Source organism: Amblyomma mixtum, chromosome 6, assembly GCF_055824585.1.
Source record: "Amblyomma mixtum isolate Tamu chromosome 6, ASM5582458v1, whole genome shotgun sequence".
In the NCBI taxonomy this organism is placed as follows: Eukaryota; Metazoa; Arthropoda; class Arachnida; order Ixodida; family Ixodidae; genus Amblyomma; species Amblyomma mixtum.
This window is the reverse complement of record NC_143017.1, coordinates 153,870,330-153,898,035: the sequence shown is the minus strand read 5'-3', so window position 1 is coordinate 153,898,035 and position 27,706 is coordinate 153,870,330. Positions and strand designations below refer to the sequence as shown.

At 46.9% G+C, this 27,706-nt stretch overlaps 2 protein-coding genes across 2 annotated transcripts; one reads left to right on the top strand and one right to left on the bottom strand.

Moving 5' to 3' along the window:
* The first annotated feature begins 903 nt into the window (after positions 1 to 903).
* LOC149340847 (cytochrome P450 3A24-like) lies at positions 904 to 23,634 on the top strand. The gene is made up of 14 exons (XM_089549738.1): positions 904 to 1,053; positions 10,118 to 10,214; positions 10,284 to 10,336; positions 10,444 to 10,537; positions 11,506 to 11,622; positions 11,778 to 11,866; positions 12,938 to 13,083; positions 14,502 to 14,617; positions 14,916 to 15,045; positions 17,655 to 17,815; positions 20,563 to 20,654; positions 20,764 to 20,907; positions 21,865 to 22,027; positions 22,807 to 23,634. Exons 1-14 carry the CDS (start codon positions 980 to 982, stop codon positions 22,885 to 22,887), a joined length of 1,557 nt encoding a protein of 518 aa, XP_089405864.1. The 5' UTR covers positions 904 to 979; the 3' UTR covers positions 22,888 to 23,634.
* On the bottom strand, positions 7,260 to 8,394 carry LOC149340848 (uncharacterized). Its single transcript, XM_089551349.1, has one exon. It carries the CDS (start codon positions 8,283 to 8,285, stop codon positions 7,374 to 7,376), a length of 912 nt encoding a protein of 303 aa, XP_089407475.1. The 5' UTR covers positions 8,286 to 8,394; the 3' UTR covers positions 7,260 to 7,373.
* Positions 23,635 to 27,706: the final 4,072 nt, after the last annotated feature.

The following is a 27,706-nucleotide window of genomic DNA, read 5'->3' as shown; positions in this document are numbered from 1 at the left end:
CCCCCGCGGGACCTGAAGCACCTAACCACCTGGGAGGACCAGGCAGACCCTGCAACCCTCCGAGGACTCGGTTCAGCAGGAGACCGCCACGGACCGGGCTGCCGACATCATGGGCCGTAGAGGCATGAATGTTTGAGTGTAGTGGGGTTGTGCGCGGGTCCAGTGGCCTGTGTGCCCCGAACTCCACTGCCAAAGTAAACGTTTTTAGCCCAACCACCACCAATCGAAGCGGTACTGTAGCAGATATCAGGTTCTGGTCCTTGGGACCCGCAGGAGGAGGAATCATAATTGAAGCACCGATAAGGCATCGAAACAGCGCACGCATGCGTTGTGACGCATATTTCAGAAAAAAAAAAAGAGCATTCTCCGAAGCATTTTCCCAATGCAAGTATCGCTAGTATCGACTAAGTACACTGAACATAGGCGACGAGCCAAGAAACGCGACTGCTCCAGCTTATCCTGCGACACGTGCTTAAGGGGGCCGCACCCTCATGACTTGCATATGTTGAGAGTCTTTTTTAAGGCCCTCTCATTTTCCTATCAAACTCCACTATCATCTTGACTGCTGCAATCTTTACATAATAATTGATATAGCTAGAACTCTATCTAAATAAACACTCGAAAAGCCATCCGCTTGCCGCTATGCTTGGGAGGCAGTTTGGACAGATGTGATAAGGAGGAAGGAAAGACTCGGTAGCTTACTGCGGGCCTAGAATGATAATCAGTGGGCAAGAACAGGAATTGGTCGGGTATATGCCGTTGCTTGACGCCTGCGACAGATAAGCGATAGCCCAGTTTTTATATTGCAGCAACTTGTGCGCGCTTATGATTTCGCAGTATTATCGCTGGCCAATCACCAGAGTTGAGACAGGACAAAAAATAACAACACTGATATACTGTGCAATATGAAGGACAGCACCCGAGGCTTCTGACACTACCGTTTTTGAGCCGAAGCAGAGGCCGCAGCCCACACTCCGACATGTCGTTTTCGAGCTTTTTTGTTTTCTACGACTGGGTACTGCTGATCTTCACCGTGGGGTTACTTCTGTACTAGTAAGTATTCCGGTGGCATGTTTCACCTTTGTGTTGCCTTTGAGGAGATAGCGTGACAAATTAACGAAGTTCACCCTGTTTTGCCAAATAATTGAGAATGTCGAATAAATGTTACGAGCTTCTAGCAGTGCGCCATTATTGGCCCGTGGATTACGAACATGCAAAGCACTGCCTTATTTACTGAAAAAAAAAGGTTACTGCGTGGTTAAAGTGACCACAATGCAATTTTTGCAAGTTCAAGGCCAACGAAACACTGGATGCATCCTGAGGCGCATGCAGTCAGAAACAAGTTCAAAATCTTACCACTACCCACTGATGTAGCAGTATCCCTTTGAGATGTGATTTTTTTTTTTTGCTGTTCGCTTGGCTTTCGCAGTGAAAGGCCTTGGGAATCTCCTGGAACCGAGATTTGATTTTGACCTTATTAATAAGCTGTGAAATGCGGCTTGTGCAATATTGGAGTGATATTAAAGGGGCCCTGAAAAGGGTATTGGAAGTTGGCTACAAAATGCTTGCTTTATGTAGAGTTCATGCCACCGAGCGTTCATGCCGCGTACAATACCTCAAAAGCGAGCCGATAATTTACAGCACAATTTGAAGAACTCCCGCTTCCGTGCCTCGGGGCGACCAGCGGTGCCGAGCTTTCACACGAATCCGCACGCATTGCGCCATGTAGCGCTCTTTACGTCAGCAGCGGAATGCCATCATTGGTTCGCCGCTCCAGTGCCGTCAGCGCCGTACCAGTTTAGGAGGCGTTGGTTCCGCCCCCTGGGGAATTCCCACGCGCGTCGGAGGTCGGCAGAGGGGCCCAGTGCGTGGAGCCGGCGGACCGAGATTTCAGCGTGCAAAAAGGGACGAGAGGAGAGGGAAAGGCACCAAGACGCGGAAATTCAAATTTTGACTACAAATAACTGAGCTTCCACAAAACGCATAATTTTTTTTTTTTTGCTGAAGGATATTTGTGAAGCTTCGTCCTTTAGCATCCTAGGTATATCACATCTTTGTTGAGACCCTCTTTCACAGCCCCTTTATTGTTTTTGCTACTGTAAAAATAAAAACAAATCTAACGACATTCACACTGTTTTTGTGACGCGTGCTAGCCGAGAATTACGAAATCCCAATAGTTTGCCGGCCCACAGAATACTGCAAATAGGAAATTCGAAACACACATACGGCTATAAGTAGGGTGTTGTAGAGCGTGCGATGGAAAATTATCTCAACGTTAAGCCGACTGAACCCAATAAATAGCTTTTAATTGTTAAAGTCGGTATGCTTCTGGCATGTAATTTTATATTCTGCTTTTATTTCACTCGATATCAAAATGACTGTACCGGTTTCAACTACGGATAGAGGATTTCAAGCACGATTGACGAAATTCAATAGAATCACAAAACCTACGCCCAATACCCTATACGCCCCTCAATCAGCGCGTATGGGCCGCGATGGCGTACAGGTAGAACATACACCTCGCGTGCAAGAGAACTCTAGATCGAATCACGGTGCCGCAAAAATTCTCCATAAGGTTAAAAGGGAAATCGCGTGTTGATAGAAAAACTGCATACCCGGGCCTGGGGTGTGGCTTGATCTGAGTGAGCAAAGCCGACAGGGGATGCCCCGACCAGAACATGATTTGGCCAACTTAGTGCAGTAATTACTTAACCGCATTCTGTATGAATGCACCAAAAGGGGTGACAGAAAGTTAGTTCGGCGGAAGAGATAATAGGAAGTCTGGTTTATGGTTTATGGGGGTTTATCGTCCCTAAGCGACTCAGGCTATAAGGACGCCGTAGTGGAGGGCTCCGGAAATTTCGACCACCTGGTGTTCTTTAACGTGCACTGACATCGCACAGTACACGGGCCTCTGAAATTTCGCCTTCATCGAAATTCAGCCGCCGCGGCCGGGATCGAACCCGCGTCTTTCGGGTCAGCAGCCGAGCGCCGTAACCACTGAGCCACCGCGGCGGGGCAGATTGGGAAGTCTCCGCGTGTAAGATGGGCTCAACTGAACAGGACCGGGCTGATTGGAGAGACATGGGAGAGACCTTTGCCCTGCAGTAGGCTCATTGAGGCTGATGATGGTAGATGACACTGACGATGAAGCCTAACTGGACAAGCAGCATAAGCTTCACTTGCATTTAGCATAGAGTAGGGAATAGCTCAAGAAGCTATTATTAGTGCAAACATCAAAAAAAAGTATGACTCTGCTGCAGCCATCATGTTCTACTACGTCTTTTTCAAACCGTAACGGGTATGCTCGCCACTTAACTTTTCGCACCTAGCTACAATACGGATTTTTGTTTCCCGGGAGTCCGCAGCTGCTGGTTCATGGGAGTGCAAGAGTGCGCAAGGCGGAGAGCAAATACGGAGGCGATGTGTTGCGCAGAAATAGTGCAAAGTGCGCGGTTGGTTTCACGGCCCTAATGATAACGGATACAATGCTGGAGGTTCTCGTGAGTAGGTTGTTTTGCGCGCAGCTATTGATTTCGGTGTCGACGTCAGACTTCTCCTTTGTATCGTATTTCCGTTGCTTCAATGGCGCCAGCGATACTTACGTGACGTCAGCGATATTGTCTGTTCCATGCACTTTGCCAGCCGCGAGCAGCAAGAAAAGTATTGAGTTGTAGGGCGTAAGCTGCTCGGAGATCCTCAGAGAAGACAAGACGTCTGTTCTGTTCAACCGTTTATTCTCTGAGTAACGGAGCTGCGGCGGGGAGCGCGGGAGGCGCGCCCCGCCGCTGCGAGAGGGAAAAGGGAGGAGAAGGAAAGAGCGCGCCAGATGCGGGGGCGCGCGGGGTGCGGTCGGGTTCCTTTGAAGGGGGCGCCGCAGACTTCGACCACAACGGCGTTCACCTCACGTTGCCGGAGGCATGGGGAAGAAGCACGCGTAAGTTGTGCCGGCGAGGGCTGGCGCCATGGCTGGCTCACTACACGGCTCCCCCCCGAGAGAGGAAGCCAAGGCGACGAACGATTTACTTCTTTGGGCAGCTGGGATGCCAGTGGACGCGACGAGCCGGAGGAGCTTGCTGTCGGTCGGAAATGAATGGGGCTGTCGCAAGTGCAGGCGCCGAAACGCAAGAGACCGGGGCCTCGATGTACGCTGGCTTGAGTCGTTCGAGGGCCACTGCATCTCGCGTTCCGTTCAAGTCTACCAGGAAAGTGGAAGGACGGCGCTCAAGGACGCGGAAGGGGCCGAGATAATGTGGTTGGAGGGAACCACGCACAGGGCCGTAACGCACGAAAACATGGCTTGCTGTGTTTAAGTCTGGAGTCACATACACAGTGCGTTGGTGTTCTCGCGTCGGCTGTGGTTGAAGGTGGCGGAGGATATGCCGGAGCCTGTCGACGTATTCACTTGCTGTGGACGGGACGGCGGGTTTTGCGCTTTCCAAGAAATCGGCTGGAAGACGAAGAGAGGTTCCATAAACAAGCTCGGCACAGGCGCACGAAAGGTCCTCTTTGAAGGCAGATCGGATTCCGAGCAGTGTGAGCGGAAGAGCTTCGAGCCACTTGACGGGGGGTCCGTGCGCCGTAAGTGCTGCTTTGAGGTGCCGATGGAAACGCTCTACGAGTCCGTTTGTTTGTGGATGGTAAGATGCAGTCCGTAGCCGTGCTGCTCCGAGCAGTTTGAGGAGTTCTGTGAAAAGCGATGACTCGAACTGACGACCGCGGTCCGTGACGATGGTTGTGGGGCAGCCGAACCGCGCTACCCAAGTAGAGACGAAGGCCGCGGCGACAGTGGCTGCTGTGATGTCGGCGATTGGTGTAGCCTCAGGCCATCGGGTGAAGCGATCGATGCATGTCAATAAATACCGGTAACCTTGGCAGTGGGGTAGGGGGCCAACGATGTCGATATGGACTACTGCGAAGCGTTCGTCGGGCTGCAGGAAGCGCTGCGTTGGGGGCACAGGGTACCGGTGTACTTTCGCACGTTGGCAGGGTGCACACGCGCGGACCCAGTCGCGAATGTCGGTGTTCATGCGGGTCCAGACAAAGCGGGCTGTGATCAGCTTTTGAGTTGCACGAATTCCAGGGTGAGAAAGGGTGTGCAAGGATTCGAAGATTTTCTTGCGGAAATGGATGGGCAAAACGGGCCTTGGCGTACCTGTGGAGGTATCACAAACGATTGGCACGTCTTCAATGAGGACTGTTTCGAGCTTCAGAGATGTTTGCGCTGTACGTAGGCGGGACAGCTCGGGGTCGCTTGCTTGCGCTGCAGACAGTTCATGTATGTCGAAGGGAAAGGAGGACGAAGTCGATATTTCGGAACGACTGCGCGTGACGGCATCGACGCGACTGAGGGCGTCAGCCGGGGTGTTGTCGGCACCACTGATGTGTCGGATGTCAGTCGAAAACTCAGATATGAAGGAAAGTTGTCTCACTTCCCGTGGCGTATATAGGGATGCAGGACGGCCAATTGAGTAAGTAAGAGGCTTGTGATCCGTGAAAACGGTAAATGCTCTGCCCTCAAGCAAGTGGCGGAAATGACGCACTGCCAGGTATATGGCGAGAAGTTCGCGGCCAAAAACACTGTATCGTGTCTGGGCAGGAGTCATGCGTTTTGAGAAGAAGGCGAGGGGTTGCCACACGCCACTGACCTGTTGCTGAAGGACAGCTCCGAGCGCTGTGTTGGAAGCGTCTGTCATGAGTGCCAGCGGATAATCGGGGTTTGGGTGGGCGAGTAGAGTGGCGTCGGCCAGAGCGCGCTTGATGGCATTGAAGGCATCGTCCGCAGTGGTGTCCCAGTGTAGTGTTTTCGCCGAGTGCTTGCCGAACAGCAAGCGGTCAAGTGGTTCAAGCAGGGTGGCACAGTTTCTGATAAATCGGCGGTAAAAATTTACGAGGCCAAGAAACTGGCGGAGCTTCGTGCTTGAAGTGGGCTTGGGAAACTCGGTAATTGCTTTCACTTTTTCGGGAAGCGGGCGGATGCCGTTGTTGTCCAAGTGATGGCCGAGGAATACGAGAGCTGGTTGCCCAAACTCACTCTTTTCGGTGTTGACAACAATGCCGTTAGTCGAAAGACGCTCGAATAGTTGGCGGAGGTGGTGCAGGTGTTCTTCAATACATGAACTTGCCACGAGAATATCATCCACGTAGGCGAACACGAAGGGAAGGCCACGTACGACGGAGTCGATGAAACGCTGGGAAGTCTGCGCAGCGTTGCGAAGTCCGAATGGCATTCTTAAGAATTCAAACAGTCCGAATGGTGTCGTGATCGCTGTTTTGGGGATATCTTCTTCTGTTACAGGGATCTGATGATATGCCCGAACAAGATCGATTTTTGAAAAGATGGTTGCACCGTGCAGAGAAGACGTGAAATCTTGTATGTTGGGCAATGGGTATCGGTCCGGGACGGTCTTGGTGTTCAGAAAACGATAGTCTCCGCATGGTCTCCAGTCTCCTGACTTCTTCGGGACAAGATGGAGTGGAGATGCCCAGCTGCTGGATGAAGGTCTAATAATACCAAGTTCCAGCATGTGCTCGAATTCTGCACGGGCCACCTTGAGTTTGTCCGGAGCCAGGCGTCGTGGGCGAGAGAAAACAGGTGGTCCCGATGTTATGATGTGGTGCTGAACGTCGTGGCAGACGGGTTGAGTCCAATCCGGGGGTGACGTTAGCTTTGGAAATTCATTAATCAGGGCTGCAAACGGCTCTTTGGCAACTGTAGCACATGAGGGTGCTACATCGGTAGTTGCGCGCGCTGCTATGCCGTGAATAAAGAGTTTCGTTGCGGAGTCAATGAGACGCTTCCGCTTGACGTCGATGAGGAGCTCGTGCTTCGTTAGAAAGTCGGCACCAATTATCGCAGAACCAACGTCGGCGACTAGAAATACCCACCGGAAGACCCTTCGAAGCCCGAGGTTGAGCGTTACAGAGCGCTGTTTGTAAACAGGTATGCGCGTTCCGTTCACTGCTTCGATTGGCGCTCTGGCGGGTCGGCGCATCATGGACACGTTACTGTCAATACTTATCGGTTTTTATCCCGGCTGTGTCATGTGGTGGTTGTTTAGTGCGTATAAAAGCTAATGCCCGAAGCGTTTTTCGAATAAAAGTTGGAAGTTCTGCGCTCAGTGTGTACGTGTGTTTCTGTCTCTGTCCTTGTTTCCTTCGCGCAGTTTAACCATGAACGAAAAGAACCAACTAGCCCGCCAGAAGACTATTCACTGCTTGCAGGTACGAAATTGCAGCGGAAGCACGCTCTGCTTTTGTGGCTGGGAGAACGCTCACCTGGGCCCCGGTGTCAATAAGGAATTTCTGTCCGGTGGTTCTGTCGTAGACGTGGAAAAGGCGACACTCTTCTCGGCACAGACCGCTCGTCGCCGCTAGTGGTCGGCCGGCCGGTTTTCCGTCCAGCTGCAAGGCAGGAGGCAGTGGCGGGCGTTGGCGCCGAAGCGACGATGGTAATAGCAGATGCGTGGGCCTGTGGATGGACTTCGCTCACGCTGTCCGCGCTGTCCAGGCGTTGAGGAACGGTGACGTTGGCGTCCACGGCGTAGAGGCGGCTCTGAGTGCGTGGTTGCCGCAATCAGTTTTTCGAGGTGGAAGCAGAGGCGGTCAATATCGGAAGGCGTAGCGGTGCTGGATGCAGTATGCGACGGCTGAGGAGTGCTGATGGGGACGGCCAACGGCGACGACTGTGTGGGCGTGCTGACGGCAGCGACGGTCAAGTGCGGGGTGGCCACTTCCATCACCTTATCGGCTAGCGCGGCGAGTGATGTTAAGTCCATGGTTGTGGCTGTGGCAAGCACCATTTGGACGTTGGACGGCAGGCGCTGCAGAAAAAGCTCACGCAGCACAGCATTGTCCTTGGCCTGCGCACTGCTACCGAGAAGCTGCGTCATCCGCCGCAAGAGCTGACTGGGTCGCCGGTCACCGAGCTCCTCCGCGGAGAGAAGCTGCTGTATTTTCGTCCTTTCGGACGCGGCCGTTCGTTGCAGTAGGGCTGCCTTGAGGTCATCATATGGATGTGCCGGAGAATTGGTGCTGAAGGAGGTGAGTATGTCGGACACCTCCTCTGCAGCTGTTGATGGCAGTGCGCCGACCACGTGATGAAATTTCTGCTTCTGTGAAGAAATTCTCGAAAGCTGGAATTGCGATTCCACTTGCAGGAACCACACGGCTGGGTTGCGTTCCCAGTACGGTGGGAGACGCACTGTGACTGCAGAGACGATTTCGCTGGGCACATCTGGCGTTGTCTGGTTGAGGTTGGGCGTAAGTGGCTGATTTTGTTCCATTTCAGCTGCGTGAGTGGACGTCCTGTCTTCAGCGTGGAGAAAAGCTTGGCACTACGTTTCTTAGGTTCGTCGAAAACCGGGTCACCAATTGTAGGGCGTAAGCTGCTCGGAGATCCTCAGAGAAGACAAGACGTCTGTTCTGTTCAACCGTTTATTCTCTGAGTAACGGAGCTGCGGCGGGGAGCGCGGGAGGCGCGCCCCGCCGCTGCGAGGGGGAAAAGGGAGGAGAAGGAAAGAGCGCGCCAGATGCGGGGGCGCGCGGGGTGCGGTCGGGTTCCTTTGAAGGGGGCGCCGCAGACTTCGACCACAACGGCGTTCACCTCACGTTGCCGGAGGCATGGGGAAGAAGCACGCGTAAGTTGTGCCGGCGAGGGCTGGCGCCATGGCTGGCTCACTACAGAGTCACTGAAAGGATGCTGATCTCAATAATGCTTCCAGCCAGTGCCGTTGTTTCTTGACTGATTGGATCCAGCAACCAACACTGACGAACAATGATATGTAGGGTGGTGGTAGAGAAGATGGCGGGTGTTTCCGCACTTGAAGACTTCAGTGCATCTGATTCCTGACCTATTTATCGATTATCGAATGAGTTCGGAACACAAAGTACTCCAGCTTTAAGCTACCGCTGAAGCTGTCTAGATGGAGATTGAATTTGTTTCACGTTCCGTTTGAAGTGAAATTCGCAACTTCAGCAGTTAGCTTTTTTAGTCTTTTGTTATTGCAAAATAGTTCCATGCGAACACAGTTTGGAACGAGTAGGTTACAACATACGTTGCTGCGTACGAAAAGAGCGTTCAAGAATAAATGCACACTATTTAATTGTTTTCTGACGAAAATTATGGGCAGAGTTAGATTAGGTCTATGATGTAGTATGAATGGAAACTCATGGCAGCTTACACATTGGATGTAAAACTTAACTCGGGCAATGTGATTTTACGTACCACTCTCATCCGTTATACGTGCTGCGTCTACTGCAGTTGTTCAAAGCCCCGATTACGCTTCCTTCGCAGAAGTGAAATGTAGCAAATGGCTGGCTTATTATTTTCTGAGAGCTTTCTCACAGATTCGTGGCCTTGAATGAAAAGCCTGCATTAACCAGTGAGCGGAATTTTAATTTCTTTTTCTTTTTACCTTTTTGAGCTGCAGGTCGCAGCTCGATAAGATCTTAAATGTGACTGGAAGAGTTTACATCGAAAAGACACCACCATGTTCCAGAATTTTTCAAATATCTGGTATCAGAAATGTGATCGCCTTGTTTGCACGTTACAAAGATAAAGGAGTGTTTCTAGCAAAAAAAAAAAGCTCTTCGCTGTGCTTGTTATGGCGCTATAAGTTAGTAGACCTAGCAACGTTAGTAGACCTTTCAAAATGTTCAGCGACTTTAAGTATGCACTCGAAACTAATTGCAACAAGAATACTAGCAACATCCCTATCTTCTATAAGTACGCGTGATTACAGAACAACTGTGTCTTCAGTCTATTATGCACCAGTGTAGCAGTGCTTCTAGTATATTCAAGCTAATAGTCATGTTCAGACTTACCAATACCATACTAACTCAACCGGAGCTCGTATTCAACCTTTGAAAATTATAGCTCAGCTATAGCAGATTAGTGCATCAGACTTAGAAATCAGTTTCCGAGGGAATAAGAAATACGTTTACTTTATTGACATGACTGCGTTACTGATTTTACTGACTTGGCTGCCGGCAAGTTTTAATTGGAATAGTAGGAGAAGGGAACTGCAGCTACACCCCAGGATGAGCGTGCAGAAAGTTATGTGCATCCGGGGCCTTTATGTGACGAGTACAGTGTATGCACCTTTCTCATTAACAGCCGAGCGACCCGCTACCGCAACTATTGGAAGAATCAGAACATTCCGTACGAGAAGTTTTCCCTTTTCTTCGGCGCACAGTGGAAGCAACTGTTCAAGGTGAGATGACTTTGTGTACTTTCCCGCTCTCACCACATTCTGTAACGACAATCTCTTCTTTTCTTCCAGCCGTTATACGTTGCAGACGAAGAGCTCTACAAAAAGCATGGCCGTCTTTTCGGGTAATTATGCTTTGCGATACCGTCTCATGAGATGAGCAATATCAGTGAGAAGCGCAGAATACAGTGACTGCTTTTCTTCTTTTGCAACTCTTTTTATTTGGAAACAGGTCTTTCGAAGATGGAAAGCCGGTACTTTACGTGGGTGACCCGGACCTCCTCAAACTCGTTATGGTTAAAGATGCCGCACTGACTCAAAGGAAGGTGAGCAAGTGGTTTCGTGAAGACATTAAGTGGCTTATAGCTAGCTTTGGCCAGTAGTGTATGCTTAGAGAATGCAGCCTACACAAATGCATTGCGGGGAAAGATTTTGGGAAAACCGATTAGTTCATATTTCTCTCACGTGTCATCTTTTAAACAGCTGAAATATTGAAATTCCTAACAAATATTAGTAAAAATATTGACCATATTTTCTTCCTTTACACAATGACTTTATGAAGGTGCAACAACCGAGAATTGGAAACTTTTGTGCGCACTACCGCGAAGCAAGAAATCAAAATCAGTCATCAAAACTGCATCAGCCATTGAAGACCAACTTATCTATATATTTACATGGCAAGTTACGTCTTAAGGAATCTCCCTTTTCCGGAAGTTAGCCATACCATTGCCCAACGAGTAGCACCACAAATAGGGGGCAGAACACCGTTCATTACGGGCCAATAAAATAACACTAGAACACAAGAAAAAAATAACGGAGTGCACTTGGGACTACTGAAGTGCTGTGAATTTGAAAGCATTTGTCTCATCTTAGGCTACTAGTTAATTATTTGTTACTAAGTAGTACTAGTTAGCAACTAGTACTAATGTCTCAAAGTTCTTTATAATAAAGGCCTGTAAGTACAAAGGCCTTGAGGTTGAAGGCCTTTAGTTGATGTTTAAGTTAAAAGACTTTTGTTTGAAGGCCTCTTGGTTAAAGACCATTAGGATGAGGCATTTAAGTCAAAGGCCGCTCTCAGACCGCATTTATTTGCACCGCACTCGCAAACAGCAAAAATTTCTTCGCTATAAAACTGTATTACGCACCTTTCTCTCCCTTCTATTTGTGGCAATGTTATTATTCAACCACAACACAACCCTGGATTTGATTCAGGTGGGGAGCTTTCTGTCAGTGTTTCCGCTGATAGTGTGCATACTTTACAGCTTCCGTTCTCATTTCGTCTCAATCCTTACAGAATTCCAAATTCGACGACCCTATCTTAGATAACATAATGGTCAACACTGAACCAGAGCAATGGAAGAAGCTCCGCACTGCGACAACGCCAGCTTTTACGTCGGGAAAACTGCGAAAGGTACGCTGCAGAGATCTGTTGTATGGACTAGAAGAGAAATAAATGTCATTTTTTACTTCTGTCGCATTCTAGGCCGCGGTATATTTTATTTCAAAAGCACTGCATCAATGATTTCGCAAATATGTTTTTTTCTGTCCGTTTCGTTCTGCTCGCAGATGCAAGCGATCGTCGACAGGTGCGCTGTGCTCACGTCACAGCGTTTGCAGGAAGCCGCCAAGGCGTCCGGAGACGTCGATATGAAAGGGTACACATGTGCACTTTGGACTTGAGAGACCACCAGAAGCAGAGGGCTATAAAGATTCCCTTTGATAAAATTTGTTACTTGCGGCTCCAGCCGGGCTGGAGTAGTTGCTACAGTGTTGTCGCGATGAGAACAACCTCTCGTTCGAGTATAGCAGAGTTAAGGAGGGTGGCGTGGTAAGGTTGGCAGGCATTAGGTACAGTCGCAGTCTGTATTCAGGTAATCGATTGTTCTGGCAGAACAACGGAAATAAACTTTTCCTGTTTTCATGGTCACTTTTGGCGTATTCGAATCGGCGGTCCGGAGTACGTTTTTGTGTTTCTCGAATCTAAAGAGCGAGTTGAAATGGGCGATCAGGATTCGCACCCTGAGTTCTCATTGAACCGCGGTGGTAAGGTCTCTAAGCCCCTCCGACACCTTGCTCCTTCGCAGATTCGGAGCGCTGCTTCGCTTCGCCGAATCCAATATGCCGTTGTTCTCCTATAAAAATGAGGGCGCACGGTCGAACGAGGAGGCCGTCTAAGCTTATGCATGTTCAGCCTATTTACAAAAATAAGATTCGTTGGGGAGCATTTTTCCTTGTATATGCTAAGCATTAAGTCATCAATTTTATATAGCCCCTCATTTTACTCTGATTATTTAGTAAAATTTGTATAGGTCAACAGCGTCCCTTTCTGTAACCGAAGAGAACGGCAGCAGTTATTGCTAGCTCAAAGGCCTACTATTGGAGCAGACGTACAGAACTCTCAATCTAGTTTAAGGCCTGGAACTCAAAAGCTAGTTTAAGGCGTCGCATCAACACAAATAAAAGCCACTGGAAATGGACCGGTCAGTTATTGTTACCTAAAGGCTTGCAAAATGCACTGGAGGAGCGTGAAAGTATAACCCCCTGCAGGCTTATGGACAACCTTTAAGAGACAGTTTATTGCTCTCGTGCTTTGTGAAAGCTGAGAACCGAAGAAAATGGAATTGCCTCGCAGTTTAAACTGACACAAAACTGCACAGGGCGTAAATGTTCTGGTGATGTTCTTGTAATTTCGCGTTTACTCCAGTGCTGTTTTTTTTTCTCTAAAGATTCTACGGTCATTTTACCTTGGACGCCGTAGCAAGCTGCTCCTTTGGCGCCAAGCTGTCATCGCAGTCTCCTGAGGGAGGGGCTTTCGTGAGGAGCGCAAGGAACGCCTTCTTTGCATACGTGACGCCTTCCGTTGTACTCAAAGGTGAGAAATACAGTGCCACATGTTGTTGCACGTTACATGTTGCCCGTGACACAGAAAAAAGAAAAGCAGTGGAAGGAAATATATTGAATTTTTTTTTCTCTTAATGAGCCGTGTCCACGTAAACAGGGACTAAAAAAAACGCCGAAGTTTCTTGTGCGCATAAACTATAGTGCTATCAACGCTGTTACATGATATGCGTTACATGTAAGTTAGAGCTATTCTACATCGCCATGTACTGAAAAGTTACAGGCACAATTTCGTCAGTATCAGCATGGGAGAACTATGAGAAACTCTTGATTTGGCCGAGGTTAAAAAAAAATAATTTTATAGTAATAACTATGGCTCTGTTTACGAAAATGACGCTTAAAATGATTCTGTGAATTGGGCAAAAAAAAAAGCTATTTGAACGCTCGTTCTGTGTAATCGGGGACACTGCGGTGCTTGACTAACAAAAGCGAGCAAATATTTTTTCCTGGCTTCTGATACAAGCGCCTGACATAACATTTTTTTCTCATCTTTCCATTTCGGCATAGGAAAAGTAAACTAGCTAAAATTATGGGATGTATGATTTATTCTACTTCCTACAGCAGCCTAAATTTATGATTAGTAGCGAGTTGTACAGAGACAGGGGATAAAACGACTGGAAAGCCGCTAGTCATGTCGTTTCCTGTCTGCAATTTCGCTACTATTTACGAGTTTATAGAAAACCAATGCCAACTGTCTAAACATTCAAAAGTTGAATGTAGTAAAGGCCTATCCTTGCTTCCTCGTGGATAGTGCTAATGACCTCTTCGTTACCCTCATCTTGTGTGTTCAAAACTTCCGCCAATCTCTTCATATCCTACGCAGTCTATCGTAAAGTAACTCTGGAGAAAGAATAAATGAAACCACACTCGAAACTTTCTAAGCTATGAGGCTCAGTCTGACAAAGAAGGCTCTCATCAAAAGCAAATGGCTTATTTTGATGCGTGCATGAGGCACATATGAGGGTCGGGTGTACTTTTAATTTGAGATAGGATTTGAGCGCCACTTTTCTAGGCACTACGGGACCCCTTTCTTTATAATAGTTTTTTCCAAAGGAAAGATGTGTAGCTCTACTAGCCATTGCAGTATAATATGACTTAGTTTCGATTTCGGAATTTGTTTCATTTTGAAAAGAAAAACTCCTCATATATGACGAAACGTTTGAACACCGGAGGACAACTGTCTTTTGCAGGGAGCTTGTTTATATTCTTCGCATGTTTAAAACCCAGTGCACAAATATTCACTCTGATCAAATTTTCAGTGAACTTCACAAGCTTCAATTTCTAAATTCGCACCACCAGGAGAAATGACAGCCATTGTTCACGTAGCCTGATCACGCGTCAAGCAGCGCTGGTGTTAAAGATGTCCATCTTCATGAGCTTATTTTCTTCCAGCTATTATTCAGAAACTAAGCGAAGCTTTCCACAAAGGCTTATTCAACGCAACCGCTTTCAATTTCTACAAAGATGCTACAGTGGATATCGTGAAGAAACGCACAGAAAACAACATTGTAAGTATAAAGTTTTTCTGAACAGGTAAATTTGTCTCGCAGCATGCAATGATTGCAGAAACAACATGCTCGCTGTTCTTGCAAGCCCTCGTGGCCTAACTGCATTGAGGTTGTCAGGCCACCGTTGCAATGAGTTTGCGCGTCCGGAGTTGTATCGCGAAAGGCATTTTCTATGTGCGAGAACATGGCGACTCTCTCTTGGCGACTCTGTTCATCTTGAAAACATAACAAAGGCGGCACTTTTGGAGTTCTCTGTGCTGTTGTTTTACGTTCCTTTATGTTATTCTCGCACCACTAGCGGCAAGAAGACTTCCTCCAAATGATGCTGAATGCCAAAGAAGCGTCAAAAGAAGAAGACACGAAGGAAGACCGATCCCTCATAAGCCCTGCAGCTGAAATTGCGCCAGTCAAACCCAAAGATGTTAAAAGTGAGTTATATCGGCTTTATTCGCAGTGTGCTGCGTCTGGTGAGGGTCTTAACAGTGAGACTACTAAATTCTCGCGCATGGTATTTGCTGACTGAAGTACGAGAGGACAACAACGAGAGAACCGAAACTATAACTTATTCTGTTTCGACTGCATTCGATAAGAGGTCGCAACAACAACAAAACAAAACACTTTCAGTCGTGTGTTTCGAGCTAAAATTTATGTACACGCGGAGAAAAAAAAAACCAAGCCCTTTTCTGATCAGGTCGGAAAGGATCGAGCTGCGTCGGGTTTTGCAATGCGCGCGGAATGCTGTTCTTAATCCCATTTCTCTGCATATCCAATATTCTTCGACAAAAATTTGGAATCTTGGAAAAGTGTCAGGTAATGTTATGGAAATAGCGAAGGTAAAGTACAGGAAATATTTGGCAATAATTCATTGCATTAAGGAAGGGTGATTTTTATATCATCGTATTACAGCTGCACCATCAGTACAATGCGCTAGCAAAGCATATCACTCAGATACTCAAGCTCCTTTGGCAGTAGCGAAACAGAAGGGTTACATGCACAGTGACCCTGAAATAATTGAAATAATAACACCTGAAATAATTGAGCCTGATTGACGCAATAAAGTTTTTCGATCGCTCGCATCGAGCAGTTAAGACTGCCTCAGAAAACCAATGGGGAACCTGCGCCTTCTCCCCTGCCACTTTCCTTATGATCTACACGGTAAGGAGATTATACTCTAGCGCAGCGGCCTGTCATGACTAATGTGGCTCCATCGCCCACCTTGCAAGTGATTTCTGGAAATAGAAAAGAATGGCCACTTAAAGACTATTTTTCTCCGTCACCTCGAACCCCCCCCCCCCCCCCCCCCCCCCGCACGCACGCACGCGCACGCTCAATGTAAGCTATATTCAAGGAGAAATCGTTCGACACACCGAGAACGTTGTGCCACAAACGATTTCATCACAATTTTGGTAGGAATTTCGAGAACACTGGCGCCACATGTAGGGCGGCCCGTGGCGAGTATATAGAAATTAACGACACGTGTAGGACTGTCTGAAGTGCCGGTGCTGGGCTTGCTGTGTGCGTCATACGACGGCTTGAAGGCGTCACCCTCTTTTTCTTGCAATCGCCGGGAATTTCTGCACAACCTGCGAGTACGCATGCACTCTACGCCGCCGGCTTTTCTCGTAATAGAGTAATGCTTTGGCATTGAAACGCTACACCACAAAGATAGAGGAACACCTGACAGTAAACTTAAAGTGATATGGGTTCTTCTTACCGTGGGGGGCATTATTTGCCGAAAAAATTCCATTCAGATTGCTTGAATGCCCTCACATGAAAGCATTTACGTCGCTTTAGTACCGTTCAGCATCTGTACCTGTACCATATACGCGTTTCCCATGAACTTTAGGACGCAGAAGTTATGTCTGCCGCTTGTATAGGCTTCAGGCTTTACCTTTCCACAGAAAACCTACTTCTTGAAGTATAAGATGACATGTAAGTTAAAAAGCGTTTTTATGCGAAGCATATTGCTAGAGCTACCACTCACGCCGTCGGCGTGGGACCCCTAGACGTCACACCACGTGACACCGTGACGTCACACCACGTGACATCGAATGAGAGAGGCGGCCTCCACCTCGCGCCGTCGCCGTGGGACCCCTAGCCTTCACGCCACGTGACACCGTGACGTCGTCGTGACGATGCCATCGCACAGACGCCGGAATGTCCTCGAGCGGCATTCCCGCGCATTTCGAACGCGCGTTCACACTCGGTGTAGGTGAAACGCTCGCTCCACCGGGCAGGCAGACGCGGCTTCCGTGGCAATCCAGGCGCTCACCCAACGCGCGTCTCGGGGTTAGTCGGCGTTCCGCTGTAGCCATGCCGTTGTCTTCCCCCACGACGAAGGCTTCTAGTGGTTGTATTGAAATGACCAAGTATGCAACCAAGGAAAGCCATGTATTACCAAGCCTAGCCACCAATATGCTTCGCATCTGACTAGGCTTAACCTTAGCTAAGCCTCAGCCATAATTTTTTTTCCTATATCTCAAGTTAGTGTTGCCCGCAAATCCTATTTGCAAGCTCTAGTTAGTTCTCTGGAGCGTCGCGCAAGCTGCAGCCAGTGGGCTCGAGTAAGTTCGGAGGAGCGTCGCATCAGCTGCAGCCAATGGGGCGAGGGCGTCGCGCCAGCTGCTGCCGAGTGGAGAGAGGGTGTAAAGATGAGCGAGAAATGTGCACGTGCAGATGCCAAAAAGAAGAGGCGAAGAATGGACACACGCTTTCGCATGTCTACTTGGTTCAACTACGTTAAATCCCTACCACGTTTTTCTTTCGTTTTTCGAGTGCTGCTCCCTTTCTAGGTCTCTAGGGCTGCCGTATGCATAAATCAATAAGAAGAAAATTTCAATTCTCATTGAATTTAAACTTTGACGATAATATTCCAGGGCCTAGGTTTTAGCTCTATTTTTCATAACGCACCATCCTGCTTAACTTAACGTTCTTGTGAACCTACGTGGGACTAGCACTGTGCAGAAACCTCTGCGCACCTCATCAAAAACTCTAACTCACTTTCACCTGACCCTGCCCCCGTGCATCGCTCGTGAAGACCTGAGTGAAGAAGAGGCACTGGCTCAGTGCGTCCTCTTCTTTCTGGCGGGCCAAGACACATCCTCCACTGCCGCATCGTTCGCCTCGTACCTGCTCGCCGTCAACCCGGATGCCCAGGACAAACTTCGAGCCGAAGTGGACGAGTGCTTCCGTAAACACGTGAGATGTCCTTCTCTGCGCTTCTTTCCACTTTGCGTACGTTTGAAGTCATCTGATGTATTAGTAAGTTTTAAATCAAAAGAAAACCGAAATAAGAACAGTAAGAAAAAAAGTTTACGTACATCACTCAAAGAAAGGCAACTACTGAACAAGCTTAAATGGCGAACCTCTACGTGTCCATGATGGATTAGAAATCTATTGCTTTAGAGTAGGGCTGGTCCCAATTTTATCAGCCCGACAGGATATGATGCTGAGTAGTGCCTCCTCATCACATTTAGCCCGCATTCGAATCGCAACTGAAGCAGTTTCGCACTCGAAAAAAGGCGATCACAGAAAGAAAATGCTCGCGTATTTATTTTATTTTTTTTGTGAGCCTTTTGTTCAGATTTGCAGCGTTAAGGAACAGTTTTAGTCATTAGTTGCGCATCATGGTTCACGAGCCAATAAAAAACGGAGCCGCGTATTGTAAGTATTATCGATAGCAGTAGGACACAAAAACGGGAAACGCAACGATGGATGGATAAAAATGTACATTTTACCAAACTTGGTACAGAAACTATTTCAAAATAGCAGTAGCTTCGAGATCACTGCGTACTATGCAACGCTATGCAGACAGACGAAAAAAAAAACTAGCTGTGGTTTAACTACTTTTGAACTGGTTAGAGGACGAAAGCTCTGTTGTGTAGCGCAACTAGATGCAGCTTGACGTCTGTAACGTTGAGTGCGCTCCGGACAACTGCCAGCAGCGGAGCTCGTCGAAGCGACGGCGTCTTCATTACTGCCCTTCTCGCCACAATAAGCGCCTTCTCCACGCACCAATTGACGTCATGCTGAGTCACGTGACTTAAATTGCGTTATACCGTCTATGACATCATAAGTTCAACCATTGTTATTCTTACATTTCGTAAATTCTTTTTTAAGGTCAAGCTGAAGGTCACGTCAAGTGTTAGGAACTTTCAGCTATCCGTTGCTATAGCAACATGCATATCGACTGATTAATTACGGTAATTATTCTGCTTGATTAGTGTTGCGTAATTAGGCTAGAATTCCTCTTTTCAATGATGTGTTACGTGTGGATATTCTTGTGTTTATTACTAATTACGGTCAACACTATACTTTGACGTCATCATGGTTAATTCAATTCAATTCAATTCAATTTATTCTCCAGTTATACACTGGAACGTTCTCCGGGCTAAAAGGACCGACTGGGCCTTGACTGAGTCCCGGAGACGTTTACAGAGCAGCGACAGGCAGTACATACGGAGAAATACTATACAATACAAAAGTTAAACAGAGTATACACATATAAAAAGTACATACATATATACAAAGCACACAAAAGAGGACACTTATACAGAGTTATATAACTACAAAATGCGAGGAAGAAGGCAATTACAATTTACTAAAGTATTCGTGTAGCTTTTTACGCGAAAAGTTATTCATATCTTTATGGCGATTTAATATAACAGGTAGATTGTGCTTTATGGACTGCAATTTATAATTGGTGCGAAAATGAGGAACGAGCCAAGGGTCGGTGTTACGGGTAACAACATTGTGTTCGTGGCGTGTCAATGAAGATACACGTTTAAAAGAAGATTGGAACTCTTTTGTGGAAAAGAGAAATGACTTCAAGATGCGATACTCATAAAAGTGATGAATTCGGATAATATTGTAGTCAGCAAAACTATCGGCGGTGGTCAAGCCAGGATCAATATTTGCGATGTGGCGCATAATTTTCTTTTGAAGGATACTGATTTTGTTTATGTTGGTTTGTGTTGTGGTAGCCCAAACTAGATTGCAATAGTTTATTTGAGAGAAAAATAAGCCATAATATACTTGAAGCCTAGCTTTTACAGGAAGTAACATTCGACAGCGGGATAGTGCGCCAGCAACGACAGAAAGCTTCTTACAGATGTGACCGATATGATTGTTCCAGCTCAAATCGCTGTGAAACGTTACGCCTAGGATTTTATGTTGTTCGGCGAATTCGATAGGTTGGCCTTGATATTGTAGTGCGCTGTTCATTTTAAAAATCTTATTTCGGGCGCGAAATAATATTGCTTTGGTTTTGGTAACATTAAGTTTCAGAAAAATAGACTGTGACCACATGCATAGTTTACCGAGTATTTCATTACATTTTACAACTAGTGTGTTTGGGTCACTACCGGTAATTAGAAAGCTACTGTCGTCGGCATAAATGAAAAATTTAACTGTTTTGTCAATCACACTAACTAGTACACGCCTATATAGTACACGGCTTTTTAGTAGTGTTTTCGCACTCAATAAGGCAAGAGGCCGAACACACATAGTGTGCCAAAAATTTATAAGCATCAAGAGGATTTGATGACGCACCATTTAGAAAGTGCGGCCCAGCACTCTCGCTTATTTAGAATCTACCTTGAGATTTGTTCCCTCTCTGGTGCAGCGTTGTTTGGCTGCGAAGCAAGCAGCTAGTTATTTTGACACCATGTTATTTTCCAGGTTACGGCGGATGCAGTAGTCATAGTGGCCAATCTGTCCAGCAGTGCATGTCATTTGATTCTGCACTACACATTATTGTGTGTTAAATTCACCTCACCGCTGTTTTTTTTTACGTTTTGTACAATATACGGGGCGATGACTACACAGATTTCCAGCTTAAACTTGAAACATAAAAAAATGTGCTACAAAACGCGGACAAAAATGCCACCTTTCTCACAACTCGATGCATTACCTATTTCGCTCTCTTCTCTATCTGAACATCGCAGGGCAGCTCACCGTCTTATGACGAAGTTCAGAAGCTACCATATCTTGACTGCGTTGTGAACGAAACGCTGCGAATTATGTCACCGGTTCAAAGGTAAAACACAAAGCAAAATTTCTCACCCTTTGCGATACGATGAATAATTTTCGCATTATACACGTGTTTCGTCAAACCTTAACTCTAAAGATTGTGTTCTCTCTGACAGACTTGAAAGGGCACCGACTCAAGATTACGTGCTTGGGGAGACGGGAATAAAAGTTCCTCGTGACTGCGTCATTGTGATACCCATCCAAGCAATACACAACGACCCCGAGTTCTACCCAGAGCCGCACGTTTTCAAGCCTGAAAGGCAAGTCGAATTTTACAGTAGAAGAAAGACTACATTTCCTCAGTCTCACGGTTGATAAGCACGTTGATCACTGGACGATCGGCATATCTGCTCACTTTGCAGGTTTCTCAGCGAAACCGGTTTTCACTCTTTACTTTAACATTCTCTAACATCGTCATTCCCTTTTCTAAACCTTTGTTTGGTGGCACACTCGACGAATATAAAAAATAACTTGTAGAGAATTCGTCACAGAGGCAGTTGCTCTTATCAAAATGGCCTACACACTTTCTATAGACTTGTTATAGACTCAGTTGCTTTCCTGTAGATATTTCCTCTTTTCTATTGATAGTCGATAGATTGCCTAAAGAAAAAACGTGCACGAAAAGTGTTTTGGCATAAATCTATAGACTGTCCATAGATTTTCCATCAGATTGTATTGTCTATAGACTAGTCATTAGCATTTGTCTATCAAAAGTCTATGAGCAGTCTACAGGCTATATGAAGTTTCTTTTCAAGGGAATTACACACTGCCACTGCAAGGCGCACTGTATCACTCGTGCAGGAGTTCATTTTATTTTTTGCTATCTGTATAAATATCGAGCATCTAGGCGTAAAATTAATGACTTGAGAGTTGCCCGGAGTTATTTTTTTCTCAGTCGTAGGCCTAAATACAACTTTCTACTGCGCCAGGCAAAAAGCCTCAACTTCTTTTGAACAAGACAAGTTCTGGTTGATTCGGCAAAGTGGAAAGATGGAGTACGACGATCATTTCTTCGAACATCATGAGATGACTCATAGGCAAAGATCGCTATGAGAGATATTTTCTTAGACAGTACCCTGTCCTGATGTACTTCGTTTTTTTTTATTAGCTCTATGGCAACGACTTCAGAATTTCTTGATGTTTTGTTGCTTGTACTACGGTGCCGCTTAACGGTGACGCACAAAGTGCTTGTGCTTAAATTTTTTGTCGACACGCAGGTTCAATGAAGAGAATGTCAAGTCCATCCGTCCGTACACTTTCCTGCCGTTTGGTGCTGGTCCCCGAAACTGCATAGGAATGCGATTCGCTTTTCAGCTTGTGAAGACTTGCCTCTTCCATGCCATCCGCCAAGTAGAGTTTGTGAGGAGTCCCAGAACAAAGGTGAGGTGGCTAGCATAGTATCACTGATTCACAGACGATCCACTATATATGCCTGTTAGTCCTCACAACCATGTATCGTTCACTACAAGAACAATATCATTCAGCTGCGTTACAACTCAGCTGGTATGTTAAGTCAAATTATACTAATACAGAAATATGCCTATGTCGTTCAATAAACAGTGTAGGAATGAAACAAGAGATGTCTCTAGAATGACAATCTTTAATACGTTTGTTATATGTGTGTATGTTGCGCTCATGAACAAATATTCCTCGAAGTGGGTTTTCATCTAAACTCACCGCAAGCTGACTTGTGAAAGAACGAATGTCGCATTTTAAGATTAACTCGTGAAATGTTCTAATGCTCCAGATATCTTGCCCACTGCTCGAGAGACGTATGCCAGGCACACGTCACGCACCTGTTGCTTTACACGAATGCCAATTTCATTCCTCTCTGTTTTGCGCCACTTTTACATAAAGTACCAGCCTTCCGCTCTGTCCTTTAGGAACATCCTGCCACCTATTATTCAACTACTCGCGTGTACGTCTATAAAATGGTGGTCGAAGAAAAATACGGCATGCTCTATTCGAACTTCATGCCGATTATTCGAAGCCTATTAGAAAACGTGTGAACTTATTCGATTCGTTTCGAATAATTCTGGACATTCACTATATGATGCGTTTGTCTATCCGATTGGCTATTCGAAAATTTCTAATAATCGTGCAGGCCTACTAACTATTCCTTTTGATGTAAGTTTTCACATTGAACATTGACTTCACAGGTGCCTCTTGAGTACCTGCCAGGATTTGGCATCCTGCATCCCAAGGACCTCATCGTGGGTGTGAGGCCCAGGAGTCGCTAGCCGAGCGTCTGCTACCGATGTAAGGTTCGTCGCGAGCGAAACGAAGTATCTTCCGCCTCAGAAGTGCATATTGTCTCCCTTCTGCTTTCTCCTGGAAGCCTTGTCTTGCATTAAAGTTATGTGCAACACTACACTCTATAGACTTGCCTATTTTAAGCCCACTTTACGTACAGCAGAGCAGAACACTATGCTTCTAGTACCTAAGCCCTTCACCCGACCGATAATTGAGTACGGCTTGCGCTCTGTGCAGCTGTAATAGAAATGCGCTATTACAATCACAACACGAGACACGACTGGACGAAGCGTGTCTCGTGGTGTTATCGAAGTACTCAACGCATTTGTACTATGGCTATGGAAGACCAACTTGCCCCAGTTGTCGCGTTGTTAGCTCTATGCAACCCTGATATGAAGTCAGACATTATGAGCGCTGGATAAATTCAGAAGAAAGCTGGTTGGCTTTTGCTGCAGCTGTGACTAAAACTTTCGGTCTCCTTTACAAATTACGCTGCTAGGCATCAGCTCAGTAAGCGAAACCACAATGAGCGCCAGAAAGTTCTGTACGTACTAACTCCTCGGCTTACGCTACCTCATATGAATATTTGTATGCGGCTACGGTGTTGTCAGCAAGAAGCAATTATAAATGGCATATTTCGCCCCTGTTTCCTCAAAGAGGTACAGTATCTTGCCTCTGTGATTTCTCTTAGCGGGCTGTGGTGTGTGAAATAAATAAAATGTACATAAAAAGCACCAAGGGTGAAGTAGTGAAAAAGTTTTTTTATTGCGAAAGCAATACTGCTCACAGTTTGAGCCCTTCAGCGTAGCGCGGCGGTGGACACGTTTGACCTTTAGCGTGACCTTAGACGTGACGTCATACTAGCTGCGAAAAACCAGGGTCCCAGCTCAGCTCGTCAGTGTAGAGCGGCGGTAGACACGGCGGGCGGTGAGCCTCTCGCTTGTCCTACTAGAGGCGCTGCGGTAGGAGTGACGTCACACCATCTGTGGAAGAAAAGGGCCCCGGCTTGGCTCGTCAGCGTAGAGCGGCGGTAGACATGGCGGGCGGTGAGCCTCTCGCTTCTCCCTCTAGAGGCGCTGCGGTAGGAGTGACGTCACATCATCTGTGGAAGAGAAGGGCCCCAACTCCCGTCATCGGCGGAGAGCGGCGGTAGGCACGGCGGGCGGTGAACCTCTCGCTTCTCCCGCTAGGAGCGCTGCGGTCGGAGTGACATCATGCCAGTTTTATAAACAGAGCTCCAGCTCGTGCCGTCGGCGCAGAGCGGCGGTAGACACGGCGGATGCGGGCTGCAGAAACGGATGAAGTTGCTTTCGCAATTTCCGGGCTTAACCAAGCTGAGCCTCTCCCAATATTTTTGTTGGAAAAAAAATGCTGGCGAATGCAGCTCTAACCGAGGTGCTAAACGTGTGCTGTAGGTACTGCTTCTCCGCTTTTGTGATTAATCTATCAGCCACTCAATCGTTGTGCTTTGTGGCTCTGCGACCGGCTCTGCAACCGTTGAGCCACCAATGAAATGACAGAAAGTGTGAACTCATTTGTTGCGGCCAGTGCTTGGAATGCGATTCAAGAGCAGAAGTGGACCAGCACTTTTCTATCAATATCTGCTTACAAATGTTTTGTCGAATATTAGAGTAAACATGAAACTAAATAGTGACAGAGATAATTTGTATTTAATGAAATGAAATACATATGTTTGAAAAATAAATAATCTCGCGATGGGGCGTGGTTTGGTGTTCACAAGCACGATTTGCGAATGCCTGCTGCGAATTGGCTGCACATATGTGGAATTTATGTACGTACCATCGCGCGCAGTATGACTTGCAACACGCATCAGGTGTTAGGAGCTGATGTCACGAAGCAATGCGAGTTCGGCTCTGCTGCAAAGGTCTGTATGCAGCTGCCGAGCAGCGTGCCTGGTACTGTGCAGCACAGCGTATTCATTTTCTATCAAACGCAAACCAGGAGAAGGTGGCCGCCAGAGCGTTGCAAGTCATTCTGACCGCGACTGTAAGTGGTGGGTATGCCATGGCATGAAACTGTGCCAAACGATCGGTCTTCACCCTCTCCCTCTTCCTCCAAGATGTGGCGCCACGTTCCCTGCGTGATGGTCACCTAGCTTCCCATCAAAAATGAAAGAGCGAGTAAGAAGAACCAAGCTGATCAAGCTCGCGGATTTTTTTTTCACCCTTTTCCAAAGCTAAATTTGCTTAAAGAAGATTGGTCACAGTAGGTTAAGCCTGGTGTGATTCCCTTCAAATGTCGTAGGCCTGTGAATCCGTTTGCGCTGTCTGACAATGGAGGCGTTGTGCGATTTTTAGCGAGTTGGGTACAAATACGCGTAAAGCCCAGATCAGATAGTAAAACGTCATTCGATATTTGCTGGACTAGCGGTGTGATTAGCGCCGGTAATAACCACCGGTTTCGATCGCATTTGAGAAGAGTGTTTTCTGAGAGCTGTGTCTGCTGTCCGCCATACGCTATCAGTCCGCAAGCTGTTATGAATTTGTAGCATGGTTTTCTCTCAAATGAAATCGTCTTCTGAAATCTGTACAGCCTTTCCGAGACCCAAAGGAGGGGCCTAGGCACAATAAAGCAGCTGACGCACAGTTGCACGAAAGAGGTAAACGGAGGTTGCTGCAGCCTTCAAGCTCTATTTCGGCAATGCAAGTGAAAATGAGATTTGGCATGCGCGTTCTGGTACCAGTTGATGGTGCATATTCAAATGGAAACTCAATAAGTCTTGATTTTTGGTGGGAGAAGCGTGAGTGCCCCTAGAACAGAACTGCGTGCTGCGCAAGTGGGTACGTCGGATTCCTCGCTCTATAAGCTTGATCAAGCCTACCATCTCCGCCTTCCCTTGAGATGCGCCGGAGAATCCGACACTCGTGTACCGTCTGCGGAAGCGATTCTGCCTACATATTACGGCATGACTACACAGGATAAACCATGCAGTGTCACCTGTATGTTTGAATGGGGCCGTACAGTCCTTCACAAGTTTACCTACTACAAGCGAGGTGCGGTAGGTTTCTTCGCGAAGCGGCGAGAGCCTGGCGGAGGTCAAAATTTGTACTTGTAGTTCTCAGTCAAAAGGGTGGAGCATTCTGCAGTGAGCGTCACGCCGAATTCAACAACCCAAGTCTGGCCTCCGTTCAACTTGGCTTCGAAAATCTCCTGTTAACCTATAGCTTTCAGTTGGAAGCTTTACTATAGTTTATGCTGTGTGTTATTGACACGTTAGATTGGGGAACAGATCATAAGTGGACAAGGTACAGTAAAATAAAGCACCTAAGTTCAAGCAAATTAATCTTTCAGATTTCGATGTCGACCCCTTGGATTAGACACCGGTAATAACGTCAGTGCCGGCGAAAATTTGCAACGCCGGCTCGTGAAGGATATCATTCGACTAAAGAGGTACCCAGGAGGCAAAAGAAGATACAAGGCGGCCATAAAGTGAATGGCATAGCGGAGTATTTGCCAGGTCCTTTTTTTAATATCTTGTCGTGGTTCACGCATGAATATTAGGAATATAGCCCGTCTAGAAAGCACATCAACAGAGAATAAGAGCCCTTGGTGAGGCCGCTCGGCTTTTAAATGCAAGCTGTCGGGATACAATTTTATGTCTGTAATATTACCCTTCATTAGGCATTTTCAAGTAGTTTGAAAAATCTCCATACTCGCATCATCAGCAAGGTACAGTCGCGGCCATAATATTATGGAGAACGCTTCGGTGTTAGAACTCTCTCACACATTAACTAGCAAACATTAAGAGGAACTTTATACATGTGACCAGAAATTCCGCTCGGACGCTCCAGTATCAACCGAGAAAACCTTTGTATTTTCTTTACGGACCGCGCGACGAAAGTTCAAAAGTGGAAGCGTGCTCCAAAAAATTTTCGCCGCACATGCAGGTACTGCGGGCACTGTTATGATGATGTTTCGTCATGATACGCGCTGGACGTAGCAAGACTCTTGGGCAATGTGAGGACGTTCTCAGGACCATTGGTAGCGTCTTGACAGTGTCGGGCTTCCGCTTAATTCAAGACGCTCCGTTCTTGTGGCTTTATACCTACCTCTTCAGTGCTATGGGAGGCAATCATAGTTTTACGCAAAAAATGCTTCTACCGCAATGTCAAGTAAGACAAAACATTAATAACTATACTTCTGCAATGAATGCTAAGTAACATTTTAAGCCGACAATAAATGTAAATATGCTTTGTAGCGTTATATATGCTGTAGCGTTAAGCACTCTCCACATTGAAACTGCATGGCAGAGATAGTGTTTTACGGAGACTAATTTTCTTTCAAGACAGCTGACGGGCAGCCATTGATGTTCGTGTTAGCAGATGCTTTGTGACACCTATTAAATCATAATCTCCTCAAAATATGAGCCTAAACTGAAAAGACCTCGAGAACCTTTGGAAACCATGGAAAGCACTGATAAATGCTGCGAAGTATCTCTGTGCGCGTGCGTGCGTGCGTGTGTGTGTGTGCGTGCGTGTGCGTGCGTGTGTGCGCGCGTGTGTGTGTGTGCGTGTGCGCGTGCGCGTGTGTGTGTGTGCGTGTGCGTGCGTGTGTGCGTGTGTGTGTGTGTGTGTGTGTGTGTGTGTGTGTGTGTGTGTGTGTGTGTGTGTGTGTGTGTGTGTGTGTGTGTGTGTGTGTGTGTGTGTGTGCGCGCGCGCGCGCGCGAGTGTGTGTTATTTTTATCTTTGATATCACGCGTGCAGCTCACTGCCTTTGTAATTATCACCTCCCCTCTTCACGCTTCGCATATTACTGCCATTAAGTTTTCTCCTCTCACCCAGTGTG